The following is a 27,980-nucleotide window of genomic DNA, read 5'->3' as shown; positions in this document are numbered from 1 at the left end:
GTCATGTCATAGTATACATTTTTGCAAGTCATTACTTTCAAGGGAAACTGGGTAAAGGGTACATGGGATCTCTCTGTATTACTTCTTATAACTGTATATGAATTTATAATTATCTTAAAATTGAGAGTTTAATTTTTTAAAAAGAGAGAAAAAATGATTTCTGAACTGAAAGATGGTCTAAGAGAAAAGCATGTCAATCCCTCTTCTACCCCTTGTGGGCTGTCTGAACCAGTTGGATATGGGTTAATTTTTTACTTTTGTTTATTTTTATATATTTTATTTTTATTGAAGTATAATTGGCTTACAATATTATTTTAGTTTTAGATGTACAACATAGTGATTTGACATTTTTATATATTGCAAAGTGATCACCATGGATTTGGTTTTTATTGGTCAACTCATTCTGTTTTTCAATTTTCATTGGTAAGTCTGTGGCAGTATCAAACTCAAGAAGTGATTCCATTATTTTTTTAATTCAACGAGTTAAAATTTTTGGAGACAACTGAACTTGTTTTTCTACAGAGGGGTTATACTTTAATAGCTTTTGAAAAGGCTTAAATCATGTCAGTGTTTCCAGGTGTTCTTATCCTTCTCTGTCATGAAACTTATATCTCAATTCATTGACACCTGTAAGTATTTTACCCTCAGTTGCCTGACAGCAGTTGGCGTCCCTCTGATTCCCCCACAGAGCATCGAGATGAGACTCAAGGTCAGCCTGCATGAAGACCTGGGGGCTGCCCTCATGGATGGTGTTGTCCTCTGCCATCTAGTCAACCACATCCGCCCGCGATCTGTTGCAAGCATCCATGTCCCCTCGCCAGCAGTTGTAAGTAACACCGTGCTAACTTTTACATAAAACAACTCCTCTGGGACACTGTCACTGGTTAAAGATGCCAGTGGGCTCACCAGGACCCCACTCACATCCTCTCTGTTGGGCCCCAAACTGAGAGAAGAGCTGAAAAGGAACAGGATCTCTGATTGAAGCAACATTTTCATTGTAAAAAGGGAGACTATGTAAGTAAATATGTAAATGACAGAAAAGGAACTTTTTCCAAATATAAGGCAAGTCATGTTAAAGAAATGACTCCCCTGGGGTGCTAAGTTTAAGACCATAGGGACATAAAGATTCATTCCTCACGAGGAGTTATTTAAACAGTCAGGAGATTTTTTGGAAAACTTCTTTTGGTTGGTGGGTGCCCTTCTAAATGGAATCTCTTTCCTTCTTTTTTTAATTTCTGGGGATTTTAGGATAGCTCTGAAAATATGTGGATTCTGTGTAAAATATCATTAAGAACCTGTCAAGCCAGAGGTTGGTAAGCCAGTCCTTAATTCAACAATTCCTTGCTCACTCACTGTGCTCAAGGGTACGTTGGAGATACAAGAGAAGCATGGGGAAGAGGAGGCTGAGTGAGATGCCATTAGTGCCCTATAAATCCCAATGGGGAGATAAAGCCGGCACTGAGATCCTCCACTTATGCGTCACGGAGCATGTTGCCATCGGGAAGAGAGCTAAGAGTCATTTGATGGTAATTCAGATGAGAGTGGGAGAATCAAAGATAAGCTGGTGTTTGAAGCCTGCATCGAGTTCAGACAAGTAGAGAGGAAAGAAGAATTTCTATCCACACTATTTACTATTAGGTGAGGTAGAAGAGGTCAGGGGCTAGGAAGGTAGGGTTTGGATTCTAACTCCACATCTACCTATAAACCGTATGACTCTGGGAAAGTTATAACCTCTCTTTAACTTGATTTGGCTCTTCTCTGTCTTGGAACTGCTCTCATGAGGATGAAATGAGGTCCTACGTATGATCACACATGAATGCAAGCCATTGTTATTACTGTTTATGAGCAGATTTTCAGAAGTCAGAGCCCCTGATATCAAAGCATAGCATTCATAAAATATGAAGAGCGTGTGGAGTGAAAGCCCCATGTGAAACCCCGCTTCCTTTCACCCCAGGAAAGCCTCTTGGTAGCATTATTTGTCTTAGTTTCTTTTCTCTTGGCAGTAGGAAAAATTAGTTGATGATCCCATTTCAACTGTCAGTTTTCTTTCTATACAGTTGAACATTTTTCCTTTCAAACGTTTGACTACTTTTTTGCCTCAGAAAACACAAGAAAGAAAAAAAGACCAATTTGTCTTCTGAGTCAAGTCTGCTTTATCTGCCTTAGCTTGGGCAATAAATTCTGTCCTATAATCCATTATGAAACTGAGGCACATAGAAGTCCAAACTGCTATAAAGTTGCAGGAGCCTTGTACCAAATTCTCATTCAATGATTTCCCCCAAATTTTAAGAAAGAAACTATGGTTCCTCAGCCTCCAATTTAAATATACAATTATTGTTTTGAAAGATGTGAGAGGACACGATGAATCATGTATCTACACATACTGGTATTAATTATTCAGGGAAAAATTGTTACATTCTTGAATAAATCCTTTGGTTGTCACCATTTATCTTTTTCAAATAAAACTTTTTAAATTGAAAATATAATGGGAAATAATGCTTGATTGGAGAAAATGGAGAAATGCAGGAGGAAAAAAAAATCATCTTTTATCCCACCACCCCAAAACAACCATTATTTACATTTTGGCTTCTATATGGCTAGCATTTCTCTTACATATACACTGTTGTTGAGTTGTGAGCTTCCCATATATACTATTTAGTAGTTTAAAATTTTTATGAAAATTTAAGTATTTCCCCAAGTCTTTAAAACTCTTCATAAATATCCATTCTAACAACTGTGAAATATTTTAGCTTATTATATTGCAGTTTTCTGTTTTTAGAAATGTGGGCTGTTTCTAAATGTTCACTTCTCAGAAATTCTTCGCTGAGCATCTTGAAGTCCCCTGTGACCAGATCACCACTCTGTAGCCTTAGAACCAGCTTCTGTCTCTAGTCTCTGTCATCACTGTCCATTCCAGTGTTTCAACAGGCTGCTCTCTCTAAACTAGAAGGCTGCTCCCCACCCTGCCTCCAAATCTCGTCTTGAAACATCACTAGCACCCATTTCTCTTCTGCTTCACTGTCTACAGGAGGCAAGCCTTTCTTAACACCTTAGCACTGAATTAGAGTCTTTTCCTTGCTTTTTCCTCCTTACAGCTCACCATAACTGAGTCCTCTTTCATACTATGCTATAGTTTTCTTTAACACGTTAATATTTCCAACTAGGCTAGAGCCAAGTGACCATGAGGATCATGTCTTTTGGTTCCACTGGTGTATCCTTAGCACCGAGTGGAATAGTTGAATAGCTGACACATAGTAAACACTCGATAAAAACGATCATATCTGCACCATCAGCAATAGATGAGGGTGCCTTTTCTACCTGTGTTATTGCCAGCATTAAGCATTTTAATTTTCCATTTATGAAACTAATATTGTCCAATTCTTATGGCAAGCTGAGCGAATAAAGTGTTAAACAGAATCACTATCTTTGTCAGCATGCTAAGAGACTGTTCCTGAGAAAGATGAATTTCCTCAGTCTTTGACAATTTGGTAAACTTAAACATTGGCATCCCAGTTAGTGTAACTGGTGTGATTTTTGATTCTTTGACCAAAGGTGAACCTCTGACCATTCTATTTGTAGCAAGAACTTTTCTAACTGAAACTAGGCAACCATCTTAGAATGGGCCCTTCTCCCTCACTTTCAAAGATGGAAGTTTTCTTTGTGTAGCTTAAAGCCCACTTTTCATTGACTTTACTGGGCTAACCTAAACATTTTGAATGGTGTTGGGCATCTTTGGAGTTTCAGAATAGATCGCCCTAAATCATAAGTAGATGAAGGAGGATAATGGGACCAGAGGATCAGAGAGACAGATGCCAGGGTCTCGGTATGATGAAACTCCCCTCGGTGCCCTGCTGGTCCAGGACCTATTCTTCTGTTATCCCTCATCCCATTATCTGTGTCTGTTCCTTCTCTTTGCATGAGGCTTAATGTGGTGGGCTTGTCCTAAGACATGGCAAGGGGTTAGGCACCTCCACCCCCGCCAGGTAGCCTCTTGCCTCATCTTTGCGGGCCCCGTGTTGGGGGGTCATCATCTCCTCTCTAGCCAACATGGATAATATTTGTTCAGCCTCCAAACTAAATTGTTCCACACCAACAGATTTTCTTTCTTTACTCTTTTGGGGGCAGGGGATAGAGGGAGTACCCTTTTTGTAAAAAAAACACTGAAAGTTTAGATTTTGAGGGTGGGTATATGAAGATGGAACAGGAGTCACTTCACTCTCACTTGCTATGAACAGGAAGGTCAGTCTTTATGAAGCATGGCTCTGTACAGACCTGTTGGAGTCAGTCATGCTTCTTGCTTCCCTTTTTAAAAGGACTAAGAGTGGACTATTAAAATTTAGCAGTAAAACTCTTACAACTAGCCATATAAAACTTAAACTGTGTGAGTCAGATGTACCTGTCATCCATCCCACAACTTAGAGGTCATCCAGCCAGGATTAACTCAGTTGTGAGAGGCTCTTGGTTAAGTCTTGAACATCCCACCATTTTCAGTGTTTTTTTATACAGATGCAGCTACTTTCTAAAAAACCTCTTGCTTTGGTGGGAAGGAAAGTCATTAGCGTGGTTAATTTAACCTTTCATATAGAAATATATTTACTGATGGGAAAAGGTGATGTTTACAGTGTACTTCAAGTGAACTAAAGCAGGCTACACAACAGTATGATCTCATAAAAATTGTGTGTATGTGTCTGCGTATCCACACATACACATACATTTGCAGAAATTTTTGCACACACATGTATATACATGTACACACATGTGCGGAAATTCTACATATGAACACACATCTGTATGTACATGTATGTGCGTTATCTTTGTATACACACACATATGCACACAGTGTCTAGAAGAATATAATTCAAAATATTAACAGTTCTTTGGGTGGATGTTCCTGGATAATTTTTTATCATCCCTTTTTGGTTATGTATTATTTTTTTTCCTCCAATAAACATTATTATTTGTGCCATTTAGAAAGTTTAAAATTTAACCTGTTATAAAATTATTTCTCTCTTAATAATTCATTATTTCTGCATATTTGCATTTATAGCCCAAACTCAGTATGGCCAAGTGCAGAAGAAATGTGGAAAACTTTTTGGAAGCATGCCGAAAATTAGGAGTACCAGAGGTAACATCAAACTTTGTCACAATAACCATATTTTAGTAAAGATTTTATTCAGTATATGTGTTTGCACCCACTAAGCAGATATACAGCTTTGTCCATCCTTTTTAGTCTCAATATTTCCTGAGGAATAATACTGAATAAGTTATATAAAGTTTTACTCTAAATAACTATATAGTGAAATAAAAATGGCTTAAAACGGCATGGTCAATTCTGAGGAAAACGGAATATAATTTCTTTCAAAACCTCAAAAGGTTTTGAAATAAATGCAAAATTCCAAACTTGAAAAAATATTAGCTTGATTCTCTACTCCAAGAGGAGAAATTTCTGAGGCTTCAGTGAGTCTTCTGTCAGGTTCTGTAAAATATAGAGGTGATGTTTTTCCTTATCCAGAGTTCTCAAGCAGAGCATACCTGTAGTTGACTAATTTGTTGATTTTCATTCCCTGTAGGTTTTGCATATGTGGGTCAAAATAATCAGCATTGAAAGTATTATAATTATTGTTATTATTATCATTCATCATTGCCATTAATAATAACAATGTCTGTATATTGTCTTATAGTTTAACTGTTTGTATTTACGTTTTCCTCTATAGTCAGTCACTGTAGACTCAACTGGTAGTTCCCTATAGCCATCTCAAAATAATTTGCTGTTTTTTCTTTCTCCCAATCTAAGTCCCGGTCTTATCCTCAGCCAGAGAGTTGATTTGGGGCTTTTAAAGACTTTAGTAATAGTAACCTAAAATGATTTCTTAGGGAGATAAAAGCCAGTTCACTCAATTTGGGGATAAGTTGACATTATGATAAACAGAAATGGACAGAAATTACATTTCTTAAAATTTTCTTCTATCTTTTCTAGTGTTCCAGGAATAAAATAACTGCAGACTTTATCATGAGATGTTGTTTTTGAGTATGTGAAGGAATTACATTTTCATGTAATTCTACTTTGTGATAGGAGTTAGTTACTGGAATTGAGAAAGGCTTTTTCTCCTTCCCTCCCTCCCTCCTTCCCTTTTCTTCCTCCTTTCCTCTCCTCCCTCCCTCCCTCCTTCTCCTTTTTTCCTTTCTTCTCTTACATTTTTTGGCTTGGTGACATTTGAAGTGAGGGTTAGTGGTAGACTTCTAATCTTATTTGAGGAAAAGGAGAGAATTATTAAAGCATCTTTAAGTCAGAACTATATCAATTAAAAGAAGCCTATAAATTCATTTCTAAAAAGAGTGTTATCTTTATATAATGTACTAAATATCTTTATAATCAATCTAAATGTCTTTCAACAGTGTTAATCTGTGTCTATATTGTGTATGTTCATTTTACTATTGCATATATATGCTTGGCTTCAAATGTTTATGAAATTCTCATACACATGCCTTTTTAAATGATTTGATTCTGTCATGGGTTAATAAGATTTCCCATGTGTGAATCAAAATTATCATACCACGTGTCAGATGGTAAATTATTCGTGTCTGCACTAGAATGTGCTGCTGAGTTATGCCCTAATCCCTTGTGATATTTAAAACTCACCAGGGCTTTTTTGGCTTAACGATGATACAAAATGAAATGAAAATGCCCTTAACCATTTATTGTGAGTAAAGATTGGTAATTATGATTTCCTTTTAAAGTGAGGAAAAGGAAATTAAATTATCATCAAATGCAGAGAAAATTTATCATAATTTCTGAATTATGCCCCTAGCACTCATAGGCAGTCGATAATTCTCAAGATGACTGAATTACAAGAAGTAAACTGTCTTTTTAGCCAGTGTCCCACTTGACAGTGTTCAGTGAGAGATACATCACTTAGGCTAGTTTTCAGATTATTTTTAAGATTTGAGGTGACTTTCAAGTTTGCATTGTGTATATGTGTGTGTGCATGTGTGTCCATCTATATCCATCCTGATGGGTAATCCAGGAGCGTGTTACTGGTGACTAGAGTTACATGAAGTTCATGTAACAGAAAAAGTCTGTTGTTTGGTTAACAGTTGAACTTCTTAATGAGATATGTTAAAAAGGAAGGAATATTCTAGTGGAAAGCCAGAAATAGCTAGTTGCAAAATGACTGGCAAATCTTCCTGTTCACTCAGAGGAGCATGCTTTCATCTCTCAGAATGAATGAGGAATAAATTATTGGAAATGAGGAAATACTTTCATCTGGGAATAGGATATTAAGTTGGGGGAGGGGTGGAATGACTTCCTCCCTAGTTACCCTTCTCTCACTATTGAAGAAGGTTGGTGGTTTGAGTGTAGCGCACGACAATTCATGATTAATCCTGAAAAGATAGTTACATCCCAAGTCTAGCTGCAAAAATTCTCCCCTTGCAAAGAGACGTTTTTAAAAGACTGGTATTTAAGAGCAGAGGACCTTTTTAGCATTACATTTTCTGTTTTGGATCAAACTTAATATTTGGGTAACAAAATATTCATTGATTTCCCCGTAGCTTAGTGAATTCCTCCGAATTTGCAAGCTTGTCCTGCTTTCTTCTCCATCCATAACTTATCTATGTACACATACCCATAAGTCACAGGGATTTGGAATTCCGTATTTTTAAAGCTAAATATCTAATTGACGATGATAAATCATCCTGTAGAGACTGAAAAGTCACAGCTGTGTTCTCAGCCCAAGTTTGTTGCCCTTTGTAATAGAATCACAGTTTGAAACTACAAGCCAGTCAGGGTCGGCGGCAGCTCATTCAGTTTAATCAGGATTCTCTGGGTGGGATGTGGTTGCTGAGCAGATGGAGTTACATTCTTTAGAAGTCGCTGTGGAGGCAATCCCAGGTATCTGCCCCGGGGTTGGTCAAGGTGAGCAAGCGTTTTATCCTGTGCTTTAGTGGAGCGGTTCTGGCGTGCCTGACCTATATATAAACGCGGCTTCTTCAGAATTGGCAGCCTTTGGGATTGCAGACGGTGTAAACAGCCTAGTTTATCTGCGGAAGGTTAGCTTCTGTGGTAGCCGGGCGCGGCGTGCGGCGACCTGTCTGTTATGCGAGGGGTCTGAATGAGGCTGGATTTATATACCCTTCTTAGCTCGGGGGCAGAGACGGGATTTGAATGAGTCACTGATAGAAAGGAGTCGAAGACAAAAAAGTCGGTGATGGGGTTCTGGAGAAGCTTCTGTGAGGGCGACAGCAGGCATGTTTGCCATCAGCTGTGAGGGATCCCGGGATGAGGCGGAGGCTGGCTAGTGAGAACGCCAAGGGAAGGCCCCTCAGAACTCGCGGGAAATGGCGCTGGCCGGCAAGTTCCTCTTCGGGAGTCGGGGATAAGATTTCTTCAGGTGGTTACTTCAGCCTGGGTCACGTCCCTTCCTGCTGCCCATTTCGAGTGGCTCGGGTCTTTGTTTTTGGTTTTGTGTTTCTGTTTGGGGCCAGTTCGCCGGCTAAGTGACCCAGAGTGAGTGAACATCGCGGGGAAAGAGGAGGGCGGGGCTGCGGGAGCAGACTGAGCGGCACGCGCGGCCCGGCTGTGGAAGCCGACTGAGCTGCGCTTGCGCACTGAGCGGTGCGTGCGCCAGGCTGAGGGAGCCGACTGAGCGGCGCGCGCGGCGGGGCTGCAATCAGCCGCACCTGCGCGGGCTGCGCGTTAACCGCGCGCCCTGAGGCCAGCCCGTGGCCCCCTGGCGCAGTGAACCGTTCCTCGAGAACCTCCAGCGCTCCCCGTGGAGGACTGAAAATAAATATTTTATTCCCGAACTGTGAAGGAAAGGAGGTCTAGAGAGGTCGAACAAAGCCCTCAGCTCACACTCGGAGCTGACAGGCGGCAGAGCTGGCGTTCGAACCCAGGTCTGTCGGCATCGAGAGCCTGCCTTCTTTTGAGCACGCTCGGAGGCTCTGTGTGCCGGAGTTCCCTGCCCTGCGCACTGCAGGTGTCGGACTCAAGCAGCGGATTTAAACCACATTCTGCAGAGCCCGTAATTCTTTCAGAGGCGAGAGAAAGCCAAGTGGAGAGGCTCCAGGTCACTGGTAGCCCCCTTGCTTCAGCCACAGCGGTTTCTCCTTTGCCTGGAGCCCATACTGGATTTCCAGTTGAGAATTCCTTTGAGGGAAAAAGTGTCCTATTGCTAAATATAGTTTGAAAAATCACAGGAAACCAGAGGTTTCTTTGAGCACTAAGAGCCCCTGAAAGCTCAGCTCCACCCTGTGGCCCCACAGTCGCGTTCCTCCTGGCCGGGTCAGGTGCTCAGCTGCAGGAAAGTTGCCACAGGTGCGTCAAGGCATCCCGGAAAATCTGGGGACTTTGCTAGCACCGCCCTGCAGCCCCTTGTGGTGTTGATGTCGGTGGGCAGACTGTGCAGCCCTCTTTGACTTCTGGTGCAAGTGTCAACTCGATCTTGAGCACAGGCTTTCCCCTTGGTGGGCTTCCAGATTCTTAACAACATAGTCTTTGCATCACCCAAGAGTCTGACTCCAGTGAAGCCTTGGGGGTCATGAGGCTATTTATGGACATACTGAAACTTCCTTTGCCTTTTCTGAGCCAGTGGAGTCATTCCTGGCCTCTGACCTTGATGTAGAGGATTCATGGTTGGCTACTGGGGGTTTCCAGATTGATCCAAATTTAGGGCCATTTTAGGGCTCTTATTCCTGTTGTCTTAGGTCAAGAGAAATCTCTCATTAATGAAGCATCAGAAGTATTAGAAAATAGATACTGTTTCACCAGGAAACTATTTCTACTCTATTTTAAATAAGTAGCCTTGGCCTGCAGCCTCTGTAAGGAGCAAGGTCCTTAATTGAAGACTTGCTGTTTGGAGGAGGAAGGAACTTGGAGTAGAAATGCACCTTATTTTCTGCTGCCCAGCCCTTCTTATTCATTCTGTCTCCAGAGAGGAAGTAAGAAAGGGAGTTTGAACAGCACTTCCATGGACTGTGGTGAACCCTGTGGGGCATGCAGGGTCCTGCCTGCCTGGGCAGCACAGAGGCCAGGGGTCCTTGCTGAACTGTGGGAGGTGGAAGGTTTCCATTCCATGTCCACAGGACGGGTCACTTGGTGTCCAGCCTCTGCATCAGCCAAATGGAGTTAAAAATAAAATCCTAAAGTACATTGAAATGCTAACGATGATTGTGTTGATACAAGTGGAATTATGGCTGAATCTTCTTTTCAGTGTTGAAACCTGTCCTGTTTGTCTTTCACTTACTTCTAAAATGAGACATTTGAAAGTAATTGTAATATCTTTCCTACTTTAAACCTGTTGTGAGGGTTTAGGACACTATACATATGTAATTGATCTGAATATTTTTTATTGAAAGACATTCTATAAATTGAAGCTGTTTTTTTGTTTTTGTTGGTCTTAATGTTGAGAATAGGAGGTATGAGTTCCTTTTCCCCTCTGAGCTTATGATTCTTTTTTTTCCCCAGATCAATGACTTTAGTATCAATTTAAATCATAACTGGTAAACACTTTTTTTGGGGGGGGATGAGATTCTTATTATAAGATTTATTTTAGGTTTTCATTTATACACTCAAAATGCCTATAAATTCGACCTTTTGCCAGATCTGTCCGCATTTCTGTTTGTATTTGTAGCATTTGGGGGACCTGAGTTAATCTTTAATAGTAATCTGTCACATACTCTTGTGTTGACTCTACTCAGGCGGTTGTGATTTCTGTTCACTACAATGGGAATTAGCATCTGCACTTGCCTCTGGGGACTCTTAGCGTATTAACTTTTTTTTTCTCAACATAGTTGCAGTAATTACCAATGCTCTGTAAATACATGGTGAAATTTGGCCTCTTTAAGTTTTCTTCCTTTTTAGTATGTTCCTATTTTAAGAAAAAAATAAAGCATAATTTATGAGACCCTCTTACTAAGACTGAAATTTGGAAAGCACACGCATCAGAAAACTCCCAGGTTCTCCTGGCAATTTCAGCCCCAGTTCCCATCGTAGCATCCTTGTAGGGACTGATCTGATGGCCATGAGCTGTGTGACATGGGGTAGGATCAGTGAGTAGCCCACACTCCCCACATTATGGTGGTTTAGATTTTTGCCTCTAGACTTATCTTAGACCTATGCCTTTTTCTTTAGAGTGTGTGATTTAATTTAAACTACCTGGCATGGACTGTGAGTCTAGGCTCTACCCAGTTTCATCTGAAGAAAGCCCAGAGTCTGTGGCATCATGAAATTATTTCCAGGATGAGGAGAATGGTCTGTGTTGCCTACCCGTGTGAGAAGTGTACTGCTGAGTAAATACATTGGAAACTGCTAGACCAACCGACTCTGAGTTCTTTGGTAGAATTGCTGGGGAGCAGACCAGACATTTTCTACAAGGTTCTGAAAAATGTATTGAAATATACATGGGAGATAGGATGATTTGCTTTTAATATAGAAATACCATTTTTGTGACAATCAAATTTTAGTTTTCATGTGCCTTCTGTCTTACATCTGTTTTGCTCAGATTTCACTGGTTAAGCACAACATTGCAATGGAAAATTCTTATTGCAATAGAAAATGACTTCTCTCAGATGTTTCCCTGTCTATTAATTCTTGACCAACATCTATCTCTGTCCCAGTGAAATCTATTTTACGTGGAGCTGTTTTAATTCTTGAGAAGATAACTTGATAGCTTGATTCCTCCCAATCCACTGAGAAAAAATGATATAACATGATTTATTAATATCTTTAAAAGATCTTTTGTTAAGTGTATCTCCACCTTCATAAATTAAAATAACATTAGGATGTTTCTGATCTTATTCAATCCATTTACACTGTAGTATCCCTCCTTACCAGAGGGCATCAAGCTAACTTCAGAAGATACAAGCAAGACAGTATCTTAGAATCAACTTTCTGTTGTTCTGTGATTTGCATTTGCTTGGCAGTGAGGCTAAAACAAAGGGCAATATTGTTGCAAAGTATTATAAAATATATAGTATATATTTTAAATGCTTTTCCTAACTTGGACATAAAGCTGCATTTACAAAATGTATCATAAATATTTTCAATTCTTGTTTAATTTGGAAACAAAGCCAGAACTTTTGTTTCATACTGACATATCAATTATAATCACTTTTAATTTGAAGCTGTGGTCATTTCTGGTTCAGGAATTCAGTGTATGAGAAAGCTGCTTCCTGACAGCAGTAGGCATCCAGAGGTCAACTTAGAAGACTGAGCATCTTATTTTTGCATTTAGTTGATAAAGGAAGAGTTCTGCCCCCTTACATGGTGACTGACTTTCAAGTAGACAACACATGGGGCCCGTGCTCCCCTCCACCTGACCATACCTGTTTAGTGGTAAAGAAATTTACATTATAACTCTTTGCGGGAATGTACTTTTATTCTAACTGCAGATCTAAGAAGCTTCATCTGGACTTTTGGTTTATGTCTAGTTGCAAAAATGTGAAACTTAATGTACTTTTTTGGCACATGTAGAGACATAATTGAAACTAGCATCCCCCAGAGTTTATCAATAATCCTAAAAGGAAGACACATGAGGCATATGTGTTAACATTTCAGAGAGAAATACTTTATATTCAGTCTTCACAGACGAGGGTGAAATAATGTATTAAGAGACTGGTGGGGAAAGGTGGGGATTAAACTATGTTTTTCTCTTTAGTAAGGTGGAGACCTAAATATCCCAGGTGAAAAGCTCTTATTTTTATGTCGTTACTGACACATGATACCACTTCAGTATTAAAACTGTTTGAATGCCAGAATAGCCTATAAATTGCAGAACATTCTGTTCCTCAATGGTGAGACTGTGAGTGAGGGATTTCTTTGTCCTATTGGCACAGAACACATTGGGTATGCTGCTTTCCTTTTTGTAATGAGTTAAAAAAAATCTTTGATTGGTGGAACGGATTTTACCTGCTTGAAATAAGGGGTTACTCTAGCTATTTGCCAGTAACCAAAAATATGTGCTTCTTTCCAGCTGTTCTTCTGTGTATTTTTAATTGTGTGCACTGTCTCTTTCTGTTCTGATGGCTGCCCTCGGAATAGGCTGACCTCTGCTCTCCGTATGACATCCTGCAGTTGGATTTTCGTCACATTCGAAAGACTGTTGACACTCTGCTGGCACTCGGGGAGAAACCCCCACAACCAACTTCTGCCCTCCGCTCCAGGGACCTTATAAGCTTCTGTCTTGTTCATATTCTCTTTATAGTGCTGATCTATATCACTTACCGCTGGAATGCTCTGTCTGCATAACGTCTGCATGTGCATCCAACTCCTCTGCTTTGTCACCCTGCTCCCTGACAGGGTCCTTCCTCCATCTGAGACTTTGCCTTGCAAACTTCCACCCCTGACATCTCTTTAGTAATCTCTCGAGTTTTGATGCTGAACATTTACAAATCAGATTTTACAGAAGCACAAACTTTACAGAATGCAGTTCCCATTAAATAATTTCTCTCACTTGCTGAAAAACGGTGACTACAAAGTGCAGCCATACCTGCTTCTCATCCTCGTAGTGCCAGCAGTAGGGCTATACAGCTCCTCTTCTCTCTCCCAGTGAGCTTTGCTGCCCTGGGCAGAGTGGAAGAAGTTTCCAGAACAGGAGTAGAGGGGAATTTAGCATGTGGAAATCTTTCCATTGGGGTACTGTTTAAGTCGAATCCTAATTCAGAATTGGGCAATTGAGCGATAGAGGGGCCACCTTGCAGAGGAGACAAAACCCCCAGCATTTGGGGACCCAGTTTGGTCAATAAAAATCTTTAATAATACCACTGTTGACCAAATTGAAAAATACTATCTGGAGAATGATTGCTTTGCTGGCCATCCGATTGGATTCCTCCCTGCTTTCTGCAACGGGAGCTGTGAGGGGTACCAGGGAGAGTTGACGCCCTCTTCCATCCTGAGAGACCCCTCTGCTCTTCTGCATGAGACAGCTGTGCGGAAGGGGTGCTGGGGAGGAAGGGTCCGGTGCTGTTAGGGTGCCCCCTGGAGGATCCATGCGCCCCACTCTTTCTGTATGTTTTTACTTATTCCTTGTTTGGTCTACTCTGAGGCTCTTAGAAAAGCATTTTCCAGAAGGGATTTCTATTTTTACATAATATAATGGGTCATTTCGCTTTTTTTGCTACATCACATCATAACTTCAGATCTAGAATGTGACGGATTTGACAGTATTTATTTTCAAATAAAGCCATGAGTCATGGAACATTCTTGGTCCTGGGACTTGGGTTACTATGGCAAGAGCCAATATGATTGTTCTTATTTTAGAAGAATGTAATTTCTCCAGTGACTTGAAGTTTCCATTTAACCTTTGCTTTCCAGTAACATTAGCGAGCTGCTTTTATATTTAAATAAGCTTAAAGGATTATATACTAATAATGATATCTGCTTTTGGAGCAATGTGATCAGTTTGTAATTAAAAAAAAAAAAAGAAAAACCATTAGCGTCTTATCTAGGCTAAGATATTCCTGGTTCTGGGATGTTGTTTTATAAGTTGAGAAGGCTCTGCTCCAAGGTTAAGACAGCCTCTCCCCTATGCTTCAGTTTACATCTGGTTGCCAAATATTGTTTCTTCAGTTGGGAGGATGGTGGAGTTCACTTCCTCAAGATAAATCTCTAGTTTGCTCAGATGAAAATAGTCTTTATAAATGGCTACTAAGAAGATAATACTATTTTTCTGAACGTTTCCATGAATCCAGGGGACTTGAGAGTGTGGAAAACCCATAGAATTAGAAGAATGAATTTGTAAGGATCCTTTGGTAAATCAGATCAGATTTTCTAACAGGAGACATTCTTTACATGATAATATCTTGAGTCAGCTGAGCTTTTACCTCCTGATACCGTGTTGATTGGTGAAGTACAGGGTATGTGGACGTGATCTAATTAACCGCAGTTGTGTAATAAATAACCCGCAGATGTATGGAACCACCTTTAGTGCTATCTTGTACTCTTCAATCTGTAACACAATAAAATCCCTTTGTACAATGTCTGACAAGCACCATGAGCCATAAGTTGCTTAATAAACACATTTTGGATGATAATTCCAAGTTTTTACTGACCCATCAATACATTAATTTGTGCACACCCAGAGTCACGCTCAGCATTTCTGTCTGGCCCTGCAGTGCATTGAGGCTTTCCTTCAATGGTCAGTGCTGTTTGGAGTTTTCTTCTTTGTAGGGGGGCAGAGGGGAAGAAGAGAGATGATTTACTGGGTAGCTACCTGAAAGAAAATTCTGTCAATAAAAACTGAGTAGAGCAATCACGTGAGATCAGATTTAATTTTTACCCTGCTGATTTGATGGGATTCTTTGGCTGCCTTCATATTTCAATTCTGGCATCCAAAATACTGTTATTTCTGTTGTTCTTAATCCATCTGTCCCCTAATGTGCTACTCCTCTTGGAATCTGTTGGATAGTGTTTTTTCATCAAGTAGTCTGGAAACCAGCAGAACACAATTAATTTAGCCCTTTCGGCAAAACTTTGAATGAACTGTCTTGCCCATTATCAAGCTGCTAATTTCTATTCAGAGTATTATTAAGTCCCTCCATGGTTCTTCCCCAAGGTACTCACACACCAACCCGTATGTTAGTGTGAGGCCAGCAGTTGCCATGGGAATGGGGCTACCTGGCCAACCTCCTTGTCATCTGAGAGGTGGTTGGGGATTTCATTGTGTGATTTATATGTGCATACTAAACCTCCCTCCTCTCACAAGAAAGACCGTTTTTCAGTACTTCCTTCCAATACCTGGTAAAAATTACAAAGTATTTATTTACAAATTCTTTTTGAAATTGAAACATCTATTTGAAATAGAAAGTTCTCTCTCTTCAGTTCTTCCAGTTGGGGGCAACATGCCACTCTGTGTCAGGATTTCCAAGATATGTGACAATTAAGCAAGTTCTGTTAGTTCCTTCTAGTTATAGATTTGTGGTTCGTATGCAACTCACTGTCCTTGGGGACACTTCTAAAATGTACTGGTGGAGAGGGCCCCACAGAACTCAAAAGGAAGACAACTGAGTAGGCATTTCATCAATGAAAGGTACTTAGTATCCTGATGCCATTTATTTATGAGTAAGAAATTAAATTTAGTGCATGGTGGCTAGGGTTATCTCCCTAAAATCCAGGCTGATCTCTGTCATTAGGACAAAGGATATTTCACCCACAGGGTAAAAGTAAGGGGCAGTGGATTAAAATTTTAGGAGCTTAAGAGTGGTTTGGATTAGGTGAAAAATATTTTAATATGATTTTATTTCAAGAGATTGGGTTTTTAAAATTAGGCTTTAGATTTTGAAGTTAGTTCTGAATTAACGATCAGGTATATAAAATGTATGCTGTTTTTTTTTCTTTTCCTTAAGACTATCAGGGTCCAGTTCCTTGACTTTTCACTGGCTTTTGTTTGTGATTGTATTCATTCACTCATTCTTTAAACATTGAATGAACACTGTTCCCCGTGGTCAGCCTCGGAAATAAAAAGATGACCATGACACAAGTCCCTGTTTTCAAAAAACTTTCTAGATCAGGAATCAGCAACTGTTTCCACAAAGTGCCAGGAAATATTTCAGGCTTTGGGGGCCATACCATCTCTGTTTGGAGTACACAGCTCAGCTGCTGTATGTAGTGTGAAAGCAGCTTCAGACAACTCGAAAATGTGTCTCAATAGAACTTTATTTACAAAAACAGGCTGTGGGCTGGATGGGCCTGCAGGTTTGTGGACCCTGTTTAGGGGACCTGTGAGCAAGTAACGAGGAATTCGGTGCGGTAAGGACCTGTGGTGGATTGGGTATGGGATTTCTATGTGAAACCCCTGGACAGGGGACCTGACTCGTTGAGAGCGGGTAGTCTTTGAAGCCTTCCTGGAACGGTGATGTTTACACTGAGACCTTAGAGGTGTGTGGGAATAGCCAGGGGAAGGGGGCTGGGTTAGGGGGGTGAGAGGAGGGGTAGATCTGTGTAGAGAGTAGATGTTCTAGAAAGAAGGACTAGAAAGTAGCATGGCTGGAAAGCAGATAATCAGATGAAGAGTGACAAGAAATCCTCTCAGTCTGTGAGAGGTTGACATGGTCTGCATCTCACATCGGAGGAAGCTGACCCTTAGAGTTCCTACGTACAGAGCAGGAACTGAAGGTCTCTCCCCTTAAAATAATGCAGACACTTTTGTTTTAAGGTTCAGTCAATTCTAGGCCAGGACTTTACATTTTAGAAACAGACTGAACCAAAATGAAACGTGCTGCATGGATGACTTCATTTTGTCTCGTGGGTGGGCTGGAATTGGGCGTGTGATTGTTGGGGAGCGTAAGAAACTCTAGAAAGAGGTGAGCCAGGTGGTGACAGCAGTATGCCTGCTGCCACAAGGCGTCTGTCCCTCCTGACAAAGAGAGGCCCCACATGAGCTGAGCAGCAGAGCTAATGCCTTTCACCGAGTTGAGGGTTCTCTTGATGGCCACCTGACGTTGAACTTGGTGGGACTTGCCTGGAGAGGACTCTGAGGGGCTGGGCGCCTCGTCCCGTCTCCTGGGCACAGACAGAACATACTCGCTTGTTGCCCGGGGAGAAGCAGCGTGATGTCATGGAAGGAAACCCAGCTCTAAAATGAGACTCAAGTCCAAATCCTTGTTCCGGTACTTAACCTGCTGTGTGACTTTAGCAAAGTTAAACTCTACATCTCAGTTTTCTCATCTGTACTATAGAGGTGTTATATCTACTTGCAGAGTTGTCATAAAGAAAAACACCAATGCAAATCTGTAGCGTTGGTGCCAGGCCTATAGAAGGTGGCCCAGAAGTCTTCCAAAGTTTGAATTTAGTCTTTAGGGCTTGCCTGCCTTTTCCAGCCCTGTTTATCGTGGCTCAGAAGAGGGGTGAGTGAAAGGATATGAGTGAATATTTGTTTCCACCATTGGAGAAACAGTGCAAAGCACGGGTTCTTCAGAGGGGGTCAGAGTCTTTTTATGCAGGATACTACTTTATGATTCTGCTCTGTGCGCTGAAAGGAAACACAACAAAAGGAGTTCATGGGTGTCCTAGAACAGTCTGCTGCTACATTCTCAACAAAAGCCACTAACATCCTCTAACAGGGAAATTTAGATGCATTTAAACTCAGTACAGATGTTCAGCTCTCTCTCTTTTAAGTCTGTTGTATACAAGGTGAGGTGACGCTTTTCTGTCATTTCTCATCCAGCTAGAAATCCACAGCATTCCCTTCCCCACCCCAACTTCTAGCTCACCTCAGGGATTCCCTCCCCTGTGGGATATGTAGTGACAGGACTCATGTGATGGAAAGTGGCCTTCGAGACCCCCTCCTCATTTCTGGCAGGTTCTTGCTCGTCCTGTCAACCAATGCCTCAAATCATAATTCCCATCAGAATCTTCCTCCTAGTCCTATGAGAGAATAACCAGAGCTGCCATATTTTATAAGTTTTCTATTATCTGATGCTGGGCTTCTTAGGTGCCTCCAACCCTATAAAGTAATCTGAGGGCACCTCAGGGCTTCTTAGGAAGTCTGAATGAAATGGGAAAGCCAGGAAAGATGCAAAGGTAGGTACCTTTTCCTGTCTTCCATTTACTCCTTGTCACCAGCTGTAAGGGTGGGAGAGAATCTTGAACTCTGCACCTGGTTCTCACAGGTTTTTACTCTAAGGATCCTTAGTTTTAGGAGTGAGGAGCCCAGGAAGGTGAGCAATGCCTGGGAGAGAGGATGACCTTAAGCTAACCTAGTATGTGACACCTCCAGTGTCTTGTTAGCAGGAGACTGAGGCCTCAGTACCTTTTCATCCTTGTTTCTCTGGAGCCCTGGCCCTTCCCAACCATAACCTCTGGCTTGAAAACAACTTTGCAGACCAGTGGGGCCACTACTCATTGGTAGGATGGGGACAGTCAGTGATGGAAATACATCACAGCTCAAGCAGGACCCGGGATAGCCCCCTCCAAACTGTGTTGCACAAAGAGATGAGGCCCCATGCAAATTATCAGTTCTAGAATTCGACTAAATATAGGTGAACACTGAGGTCGAGAAACAAAATATCTTATTCAGAATGCCTTGGGTAGACCCCTCATTTAAAAATTTCTATTCATGTTCCTTGCCCAGTGCTCTGTTGATCTTTTAGTGTTTTTCTCGCTGATTTGTTGAGCTTGTGTGTCAATATAATATCCTTTGTAATTTGATGCAAATAATTTTTTACAATTGATTATCTTTTTATTAATTTTCTTCTTCTTCTTTTTTTGACACATAGAAGCTTTACACTTCCAGGTGATCGTTTTTATCTTTTCCTTTGTGATTTTTTTTTTATTACTTTGTTAGCTTAGAAAATCTTTCCCCACCCAACTGTCTGAGAAAATATTAAATGTTTATATTTTATTGGGAGGAGTGTTGTGGATTTTTTAACATTTAACTCATCAACTCATCTCAAATTGATTTTAGCATATGGTATAAAGTGATGATTTATTTTTTTCCCAAGTAATGCCTTGCACCAGGAACTTAGCCATAAATAGTAGCCACTTATAATTTCCTACTTGGGTGCCCTGGGAGCCATAAGAATGAGAAAGACATGTTCCTGCCCCCGTGGGACCAGCCTTAGCAATGAAATGAGATTCAGGTGATTTCATAAGCCCGTGGCAAGCAGAGGGTGTGAGGAAAGGGTACACACTGACACCTGGCTGTGACACAAGGAGGAAGCACCTTCCATCCTGGCCTGGCGCCTAGTTCACAACTCAGACAGAACCTGCTATTCTTTCTCAGGTTAACATTTGGCTACTAAGTTGGCAAGCAGCATAAACTTGCCTCCCCGATACACCATTGATGACAAGAAAATCCAGTGTGAGACACAGCAGCCACTTGAAGTAATGGTTCAAGCTGTTTTTTTTTTTAATATTTTATTTAAGATTGAATTATTTTGGCGGGGGGTGGTAATTAGGTTTGTTCATTTTTAGAGGAGGTACTGGGGATTGAACACAGGACGTCATGCGTGCTAAGCATGTGCTCTACTACTTGAACTATACCTTCTCCCCAAATAGTGTTTTAAAGGATCAGCTGTTTTGTATTGACAAGTGGCCATTTCTTAAGGCCCAGAGTCAGAGTCTGAGACACTCTGAATTTACCACAAGTTAGGGAAGTGGGAGGGATGGAGAACGGGAAGGTGGTGAGAATGTGGGACCCACTGACATTTTGAGGTGATGGAACAAGTTCTTGGAGATGTCATGATGTGTCCTTTGAAGATCATTTTAAGAGCAGAATACCTGTATCTGTGGTAATTTAAGGAGAGTCCTGCCTTGAGGCAGCAGGAAGATCTGGTTCCTCAAGCAAGAATCACTTGAAAGGAAGGAGTTCTGTCCAGAGACCCTGATTGGCTTCATGTTAAACACTGCGTCCACCGCCTGGGGCCTGAGGCAGAGCCAACTTCAACTCTCCTTAAAGACAGCGGTCGTTGGAGTGTGAGGAACACGCCATCTTCGGGTAGATGAGAGGGAGTCTTTGCTGCGGCGTCGTTTCCCAGCCAAGGAGACACGCTCTGGAAGGAGACTGCCTTGTATGGTAGCAGACCAGGGCCAGATGGCAAACGTGGAAGATGATTTTGTCATGCTCTTTTGTAAACTGTTCGGTGGAGCATGCAGAGTGCCACACACGGGGAGTGACTTGCCTTGATTATCTTCCTTGAGTAGTAAGTGCTGGACGTTTGCCAAGAGCAAAAATACAGCCTGAGAGTAGCAGGACATTTGTGTCTTTGGCAATTACATAAAAGAGCCTTCAAGGAGAGGCTATTAAAGGCTGCGGTTAACATTACTTGTTTACAAGGCTGTTCAGAAACTGTGAAGAACACGTGCCTCCATTCCAGGGATCACAGAAAATAACAACTCAATCAAGATTTATGGTCAGGAGAATGCTGTGTAATCAGTATAAATGAGTATTCAAGTTCTTTTAAAATGTGAGAGGCTATGTGCAGTTTTGCTTTATCAGGATATAAGCTAATATGTTTCCATAGATTTCCAAGCAACTGGATGTAGCTCAGTAATTTAGTCTCAACATTTTTTTAAAGTATTTAGATCTTTTGCACATTTCAGGATGACTGGAAGCCTTTCTAGAATAACTCTCACTTGTGGAAAATCATTGTTTTCTCTGCAAACACAGAAAAGGTCGTTGCAGTGGGTTGAAAGCAAGAGAGGGAGCATGGTCTGAGGTGATCAGACAGGCATACAACATAGCTCGACTTAACTCCTGTCAGTGGCGTCTCGAAATTTTATGAATAGATTCCAGTCATCTGAAAATCAATGCTTTGTTCTTCTTCCTTTTAGGAAAAACTGTGTCTACCCCATCACATCCTTGAAGAGAAAGGCCTGGTCAAAGTGGGCATTACTGTTCAAGCATTGCTAGACATGACTGTCACGAAGGCTTTATTCACATGAGACCAACTCCTCTCCTTTGAGTCGGCTCAGATGCTTCTCCACTCGGAGATCATGAACTCTGCTCTCGACACCTGTCCCCTCCACCTTCCCACTCACTGCTTGTCAGTTCCCCAACTCTAGTTGAATTGACGGGAGGACAGAAGAGAAGATTTTTCGACCTTTCCTAACTGACCTCTGATGTTAAGACGTGACAGGTATTTACCTAAAACCCGTGAGGGAGCTGGTTGTGAAGAACCGAGCATCACATCAATGCCTTCTACAACCTTCTTCATCCCTTCCACGCTCACCCACTGCCATTACCAAAACACCAAGCACAACTGTTCTGCGGCAAGATGCATTTGTTTTATTAAAACCAAACTCGTGTATTTCGTGGGGTGGGGGGTGGGGAACTCAATCAGGTTTTTTGCCACCAAATTTTTCAAGAAGTTTCTTGAGACCATTGCCTTTAAAAGAAAAAAACTATTTTCGACATACAAAATATTTATATAAATATTATTTATTAGTGAGTTGTTATTCATCCTTTGGATGCAAATTGTAAATTAGGAAACTATTTTATTACTGCTTTTTTGTGGTTAAACACTTTATTTTAATATTATAAATATTGAGTTATTTTCTATCCTCTTTGGTGTGCAAGTAGTTCTAGGTCTCCATAGTCATGTTTTCTGGTGTATATGACAAAAAGATTTAAGCAAAAAACAGGTGCTTCTGTGACGAGAACTGTTTTCTGGGGAGGCATTATTTACACTTTGGTTTATGGAACATTGGTCTTATTTATATTTCTGCATTCCATCCAGCTTCCTACATTCCAGCAGCCCTGTTGTCCCCTGATACAATGAACTGACTGAAATCAAGAGAGCACTCCAAAGTTATTGTAAATAGCTGTGATGGAAAAAAAAAAAGACATATTAAACTTGAAGACAAAATGTGAACAGTTATTTTTTTGGGTTCATACTTCTTTTGCTAAGCACAAAACATTCAAGTTTTAACACGAAGAAGTAACAAGTGTTGGCATCATGTGTCTTGTAGTATAATTTTGCACTGTAACTTGAGTAATTAAAGAAAGTCTAGCACCAAAGGTAGGTAATAAGGAAAGGGTAGAGGAAAGTGGAAATGAGGGAAAGGTTATTGTTTAACCAAAAAGTTTTTTAGAGGTAGTTTCGGTGGCACGTGATCAAGAATTAACTTAAGGCATGTAGGACCTGGATCAGGAAACCAGCACTTTCTGCAACTGCTCTTTTTAAAAGAGGAAATGATTCTGCGATGTAGATGTGCTTCTTTAATTGCAACTTAATTGGTCACTTTCAAAGTAGTTCATAAAACACAGAGCTTCAGAGTCTCTGGTGGGAAACCATAGCAGTGCGGCAGTGAGCTGGGGGGGGGGGGGCAGGTGCCTGCAACACCGAGGCGGCTCGGGAGAAGGTTAAGTAAGTAGTGCTTGTGAGGTTGAGTGGTCCAGGAGGAGCAAGTTCAAGTAATGACTAGAGAAAACCGAGCAAAGGAAAGCGATCCGTGTTGGTCCGAGAGACTCACATAGGGCTTCACAGACACACAGCCTATTTTAAGCAGTCACGTGCGTGTGCACTCACCTTTTGGTTCCAGATATCCCACTAAGTCGTCTCTCAAAGTCTGGTGAATGCTGTGTCTTCACCTCTGTGAAAAGCCATTGTAAGTTTTCAGAGCAGCAGCAGCCACAAGTTGTAAGACAGATATAAAGGCGAACACAGAAGAAAAGACTTCAGGAGGACAGGATGCATTGAACACAGACTTACATCAGCCAACGCCAAGGCTGCCCTCTGGTCTGGGCAAGAGGGAGGGGTTGCTAAGAACAGTCGTTTGGATTGGCAGCTAGCAGTTACTTCCTGTCAAATGTACTGTGCACTTTAACCTAACTTAAAATATATTTTAATATTTTCCTGTACTGCACAAATACCTGTTTTGTCAAGTAGCACAATGATGTAAAGAAAGAAGACACTTTGAACAAAGAGCGTATTCTATGTAAGCAACATTCAAAGGTTGATTATAGACATAGGAATTTAGATTACTGCACCTTGATGGGCATCGAGAATGCAGGGTCCTGAATTATTTTTTTACATGTATATATGGCAACATGAAGCTCTGTAATCCTTGTTCTGAGAGATTTTTTTTCCAAAAATTAAAATATTTCTTTTGATATTAATTTTCAGTATTTTCTTGCGATTGGCTGTATAAATGATTGGCTTCAATATTGTGTAAAATGGCTTTTTTTCCCTTCGAAATGCAGTCCTTGTACGACTACTACGCCTTGAAGATCCTCATACATTGTTTATATGTGCAGTAAGATATGCGTGGCCGGCTGACCGTGCCCTCCATGGACAGAGTGTGCACAGTGCAAATATCTTCCTTTTGTGATTTAACAGCCATTAAAACCTTGAATCTGTACAAGCCATCTTCTGATTGACTTACACATCAGATGCAGAGGTTGACTGTGGTCACAAAAGAAATCATACATATAGTGTCATTGATAAAACAGATTGTAGCAATCATCTAGCATGTGTGTGTGTGTGTGTGTGTGTGTATGAAATATATATATTTTATTATATTCATGTTATATATAAATAAAATAGGAAAAGAGTTTTCAAACTAAAATCTTCCCATGACCCACAGAACATACAACACTTAAAAGCAGAGTTGCTGTGGTCGGGGTTGGGTCGGGGTAGGGGGTCAAGGTGTCCATCAGGTGCCTCCATCTGTCTCTTGGGTGGTGGCTCCAGGGCATCTTTGACGAAACTTGAAGGTTCTGTGGTGCATGTTGTGGAACCTGACCCTGGGAGAGTGTAGTGGCTGTCTCCTCGCCTCCCATGAATCCGGGTCAGTGTCATCATTTTACCCATACGTCCAGCCTACATCTGGTAGAAGAGCAGCTGCTTTGAGGAATTCAAGTGAATACAGTGATGGATGGTTTCTGCCTTCTTGCTCCGACCTCCGAACACAATCCACAAGACAAAATGCTGCTACTGTGCCCAACCCCAAAATCCTAGCCGTCTTGGTCTCCTGCACCCTACTGTGCTTTGCAGACACTCTGCATTGTAAGTTGGCTGGAGCAACTGGGGATGTGTGAAGGACAAGGTGGGGGATGGCAACAGGAGCACTGCAGGGAGCCTGGCAGGGCCATGTTTTCATTAGGGTAACCCATGCAGCTCAGCCATACAATGCTGGCCACAGCTGGGGACTGTCCCAGAGACTGGGTTCCAGCCAACAGCTGCATCTGGGGGCTCCCCAGTTCTTCCTGGGTGAGCCTGAGATCCGGGCAGCAATGACCCCAGTGGGACTGGTTATCTAATCTCCCATCTTCGACAGGAGGTTGGCTAGCAGGTTCAGTTGAGTCTGGTCTCAGGGGACGTATGAGCTCAGGGACTTATCTTCAGAACGGGTACTCCTTGAGTGTGGGGCATATGTGTGAAGCAGGGCTCCACTCTAAACCATTCTCTTTGCTCCCCTAATTTTAAGGGCCCCCTTAATAGCCAGTATTTATCAAGAAGCTACTGTGAGTCAAGTGTTTTACTTACAAGCTTCATTAAAATAAGGCTGCTCATCTGTTCGGTTCTCTGTTGATTCTCCATTGCCTGGAACTGTGCTTATCAGGTAGTAGGCACTGGAGAGATGTCGGTTAGAAGAATTAATGAACTTCACATATATTGTCTCAAAACTCTTACCAAATGCTATAGGGAAGGGGCTTAAAAAGGACACCTATGGGCTTGCCCACCAAATACCACAGGCTTCTAGGAACTAACCCTGCCCATTTACCAGGAGACGTAGCCTAGTTCTTACCCGATGCTGTACACCTGGGTCAGATGCAGGCCCTTACTCACAACTGACCAATAATTTTTTTCCCCAGGATTTTAATTCTATTCCTGGTGACAGAGACAGAAGACATAAAACCTAGAAAACATGTAGAGGATAAAATGGACACGTAGGGAGAAGTAGGGACAAGAGGCAGGAAAAAAAAAACAAAACCCAAGACAAAAAAACCCCCTGGTGTTTCCATTTCTGGATCAGTAGTAAAAGAATCCTGTATTTCCGAAGCTTGGGTAGCCAGGCCTTCCATGAGTACTTCCAAGAGGCTATGATTGCATCAAATCAGTTTGAGTAGGGCTGCTATCACTTCTAATCTGAGAGTGCAAATGAACAAGCTGAGACTCAAGAGTATTCAAGTAATTTGTTCAAAGTCCCAGCAGGTAACAGAGGCAGAGTCAAGTTCAACTAAGTCAGGCCTATGTCCCTTTCTCTGTACAAAAAGCTTCCCAGCAGAGCTAACCCAAGTAAAGTTTCTAGAGTTAAAAAAAAAAAAAAAAAAAAGCCCTGGACAATACTTAAGATGCTTAGAGATGCAAAAGAAAACATATTCATGTAATAAAACCTGGTGAGCTGGGCTTACTAGGACCAGTTTAAATGCTAGCTAAGACAGATCAAGGCCAGAGCAAAGAGTAGGGGGAAAAAAAAAGATTTACATGACAGGCACAGTGACAGGAAGCAGTCTTCTCTTTAAAGTTGGCCTAGAAAGAAGCCTCCAGTTCCTGTTCAGTTCTCTCCCACTTTAAAAAAATATTGCTATGATTTTTTTTAAATGTTGGGATTTTTTTTCTCTGTTTATCAAAGGGATACATGTTCATCACAGAAACTTTGGAAATTATAAAAAGGTTGGGGGAAAGCACCAGCAATCCCACCTTAAGGGAGCTGTTACACTTTTGAAATATTTTCTTTGAGGCATTCGTATGCATTTTTACATAGTACAGTTTTATAGACTGGCTTTTTTTTCCCTTGTTAATGGTAAAGCATATGCATTTTTTTTGCCTGTATAGTATTGTTTGCTGAAAGAAAATGTGGGCACTAGCAGGCACCAACAGGATATTTTAAAGGCTTCCTCTAGAAGCACCTACAAGCATGCCTAGTTCCTAGAAGCACGTAGTATTAGGTGGGCAATACCTAAAAGAAACAGACATGCCCAGAAATAAGGGTAAGGACCCTTAGGTCTTTGGTGATAGGGCGCTAGCCCCAGAATGGGGAAGTACCATCAGAAAGAGGTCAGCACGGGGTGCATTCTAGAAGGTGGCCACTAAGGGGTGCGTTCTTAAACTCCAGCTCCACTGAAGCTCAGTCCAGGAGGAAGCTTTGGGAGATGGTATAGAGCACGTCACACTTCAGAATTATCCCAGCTAAGCTCCAAGGACAGGGCTGAAGTAGTCATACCCCTGAAAAACCTCCCTCAACAACATGCCGAGAAATGCTTAAAAAAATAAATATACACAGTTAACTACTTTGATTATTATAAGAAAATAAGGAAACCCCTAGAGTCTCTAAACAGAGCTGAAGATGAGAGTGTTAAGGTAGAGGTGAAGCCAGGGCTGTACTGGGAGCACTTGTCCATCTTCCTGACCAAGAGATGGTGCACTAATGGGCCCTCAGATCCACCCATTCAAGGTGGATCCTGAGTTGGATGTGAAATCTCTGCACAAAGTCAGTATCTGTAATAGAGCTGCATCTTCATTGAAAGAATAGGGGGAAAAAATCAGCCTGTCAGCAAAGGGAGATGACAAGGACTCTAGTCATTGTTGGCCAAGAATAGATGGGGAAATATTATCTCCTGTGACTGTCACCACAGCTCTCATTTTGCCTAGATTTACAGTTTGAATTTCCACCCCAAGTACAGTCTGGGAAACCCCAAACTGAAGACTTGTGTTCTGGTGGGGGAAACATCTCAGGTATACATAAGAATTCATCCCTCCCCAGGCCAGTATTTGTGCCACACAAAAGCAAGTTCAAATTTAATGGCTCCTTATATATCCTCAGTGGTCAATTCTGTACTGAACTGAAGGCTTGGCTTTTGTCTTTATTAGTTATCTTTGGCTATATGTTATCAATTATTTACTGAGTATTTAAATATTTTTGCATTTACACTGCAGAAAGGCAAAGCAACTATTTTCTTATAATGATGTGCTAACTTGGCAAAGTTACAGTTCCCAGTTATTCAATTAAACATTAATCGAGGTGTTGCTATGAAGGGATTTTGCAGATATGATTGAGGTCCCTAATCAACTAACTTTAAATAAGGAAGATTATCCTGGATAATCTGGTGGGCCTCACTCACTCAGTGAGAAGGCCTTAAAAGCAAGACTGAGGCAGAGAAAGAAGACGTTTCACCTGTGGATAACAGCGTATGCCCTGAACGTCCCTTTTTGACAGCCTGTTTTATGGATTTTGGACTTGCTGAGCCAGTCCCCACAATCATATAAGCCAATTCCTTGTAAAAAATCTCTTAATGTACATACCTACTACTAGTTCTGCTTCTCTGGTTAAATCCTGAACTAATACAATGATCACAGGACCACACAATTGTTTTTCTTTACAAGGGAATTACCAACAACACGCAAAAAAATTGTGAATTAAAAAAATCTTCCTTATTAGAGGACAAAAGTTTGTTTAGACTTAGAACCATTTTGTGTGTAGCTCGTTACACGGCTCAATCTTGACTACAGATATTTAAATAGTACTACTTTCAAAAATTTTAGTATAATCTGATTCATATTTACATCGTACTAATTTTATAACTTTAAGAAACTAGTAT

The 27,980-nt window shown here is 41.2% G+C and overlaps 1 protein-coding gene and 1 long non-coding RNA gene across 5 annotated transcripts in view; one reads left to right on the top strand and one right to left on the bottom strand.

The window, feature by feature from the left end:
* Positions 1-22,308, top strand: part of LRCH1 (leucine rich repeats and calponin homology domain containing 1) — a 169,839-nt gene extending 147,531 nt beyond the window's left edge. For 3 of the 4 annotated variants that reach the window (XM_074378189.1, XM_074378187.1, XM_074378188.1), the window contains 3 exons: positions 689-826; positions 5,048-5,125; positions 13,040-14,978. In XM_074378189.1, the coding sequence (XP_074234290.1) occupies positions 689-826; positions 5,048-5,125; positions 13,040-13,246 (423 nt within the window). In that variant the 3' untranslated portion in view covers positions 13,247-14,978. Of the gene's footprint in view, positions 1-688; positions 827-5,047; positions 5,126-13,039; positions 14,979-21,268 lie in introns of those variants that run through there. The other variant, XM_074378186.1, reaches the window with a different exon arrangement.
* LOC123615775 (uncharacterized) lies at positions 21,860-24,918 on the bottom strand. The gene is made up of 2 exons (XR_006723459.2): positions 22,966-24,918; positions 21,860-22,258 (listed from the first exon to the last, which is right to left on the bottom strand). It is a non-coding gene; the product is annotated as an uncharacterized LOC123615775 (long non-coding RNA).
* Positions 24,919-27,980: the final 3,062 nt, after the last annotated feature.

The sequence above is a fragment of the Camelus bactrianus genome, chromosome 14, assembly GCF_048773025.1.
Source record: "Camelus bactrianus isolate YW-2024 breed Bactrian camel chromosome 14, ASM4877302v1, whole genome shotgun sequence".
NCBI classification, from domain to species: domain Eukaryota; kingdom Metazoa; phylum Chordata; class Mammalia; order Artiodactyla; family Camelidae; genus Camelus; species Camelus bactrianus.
The sequence above is the reverse complement of the archived record's forward strand: the minus strand, read 5'-3'. Positions and strand labels throughout refer to the sequence as shown.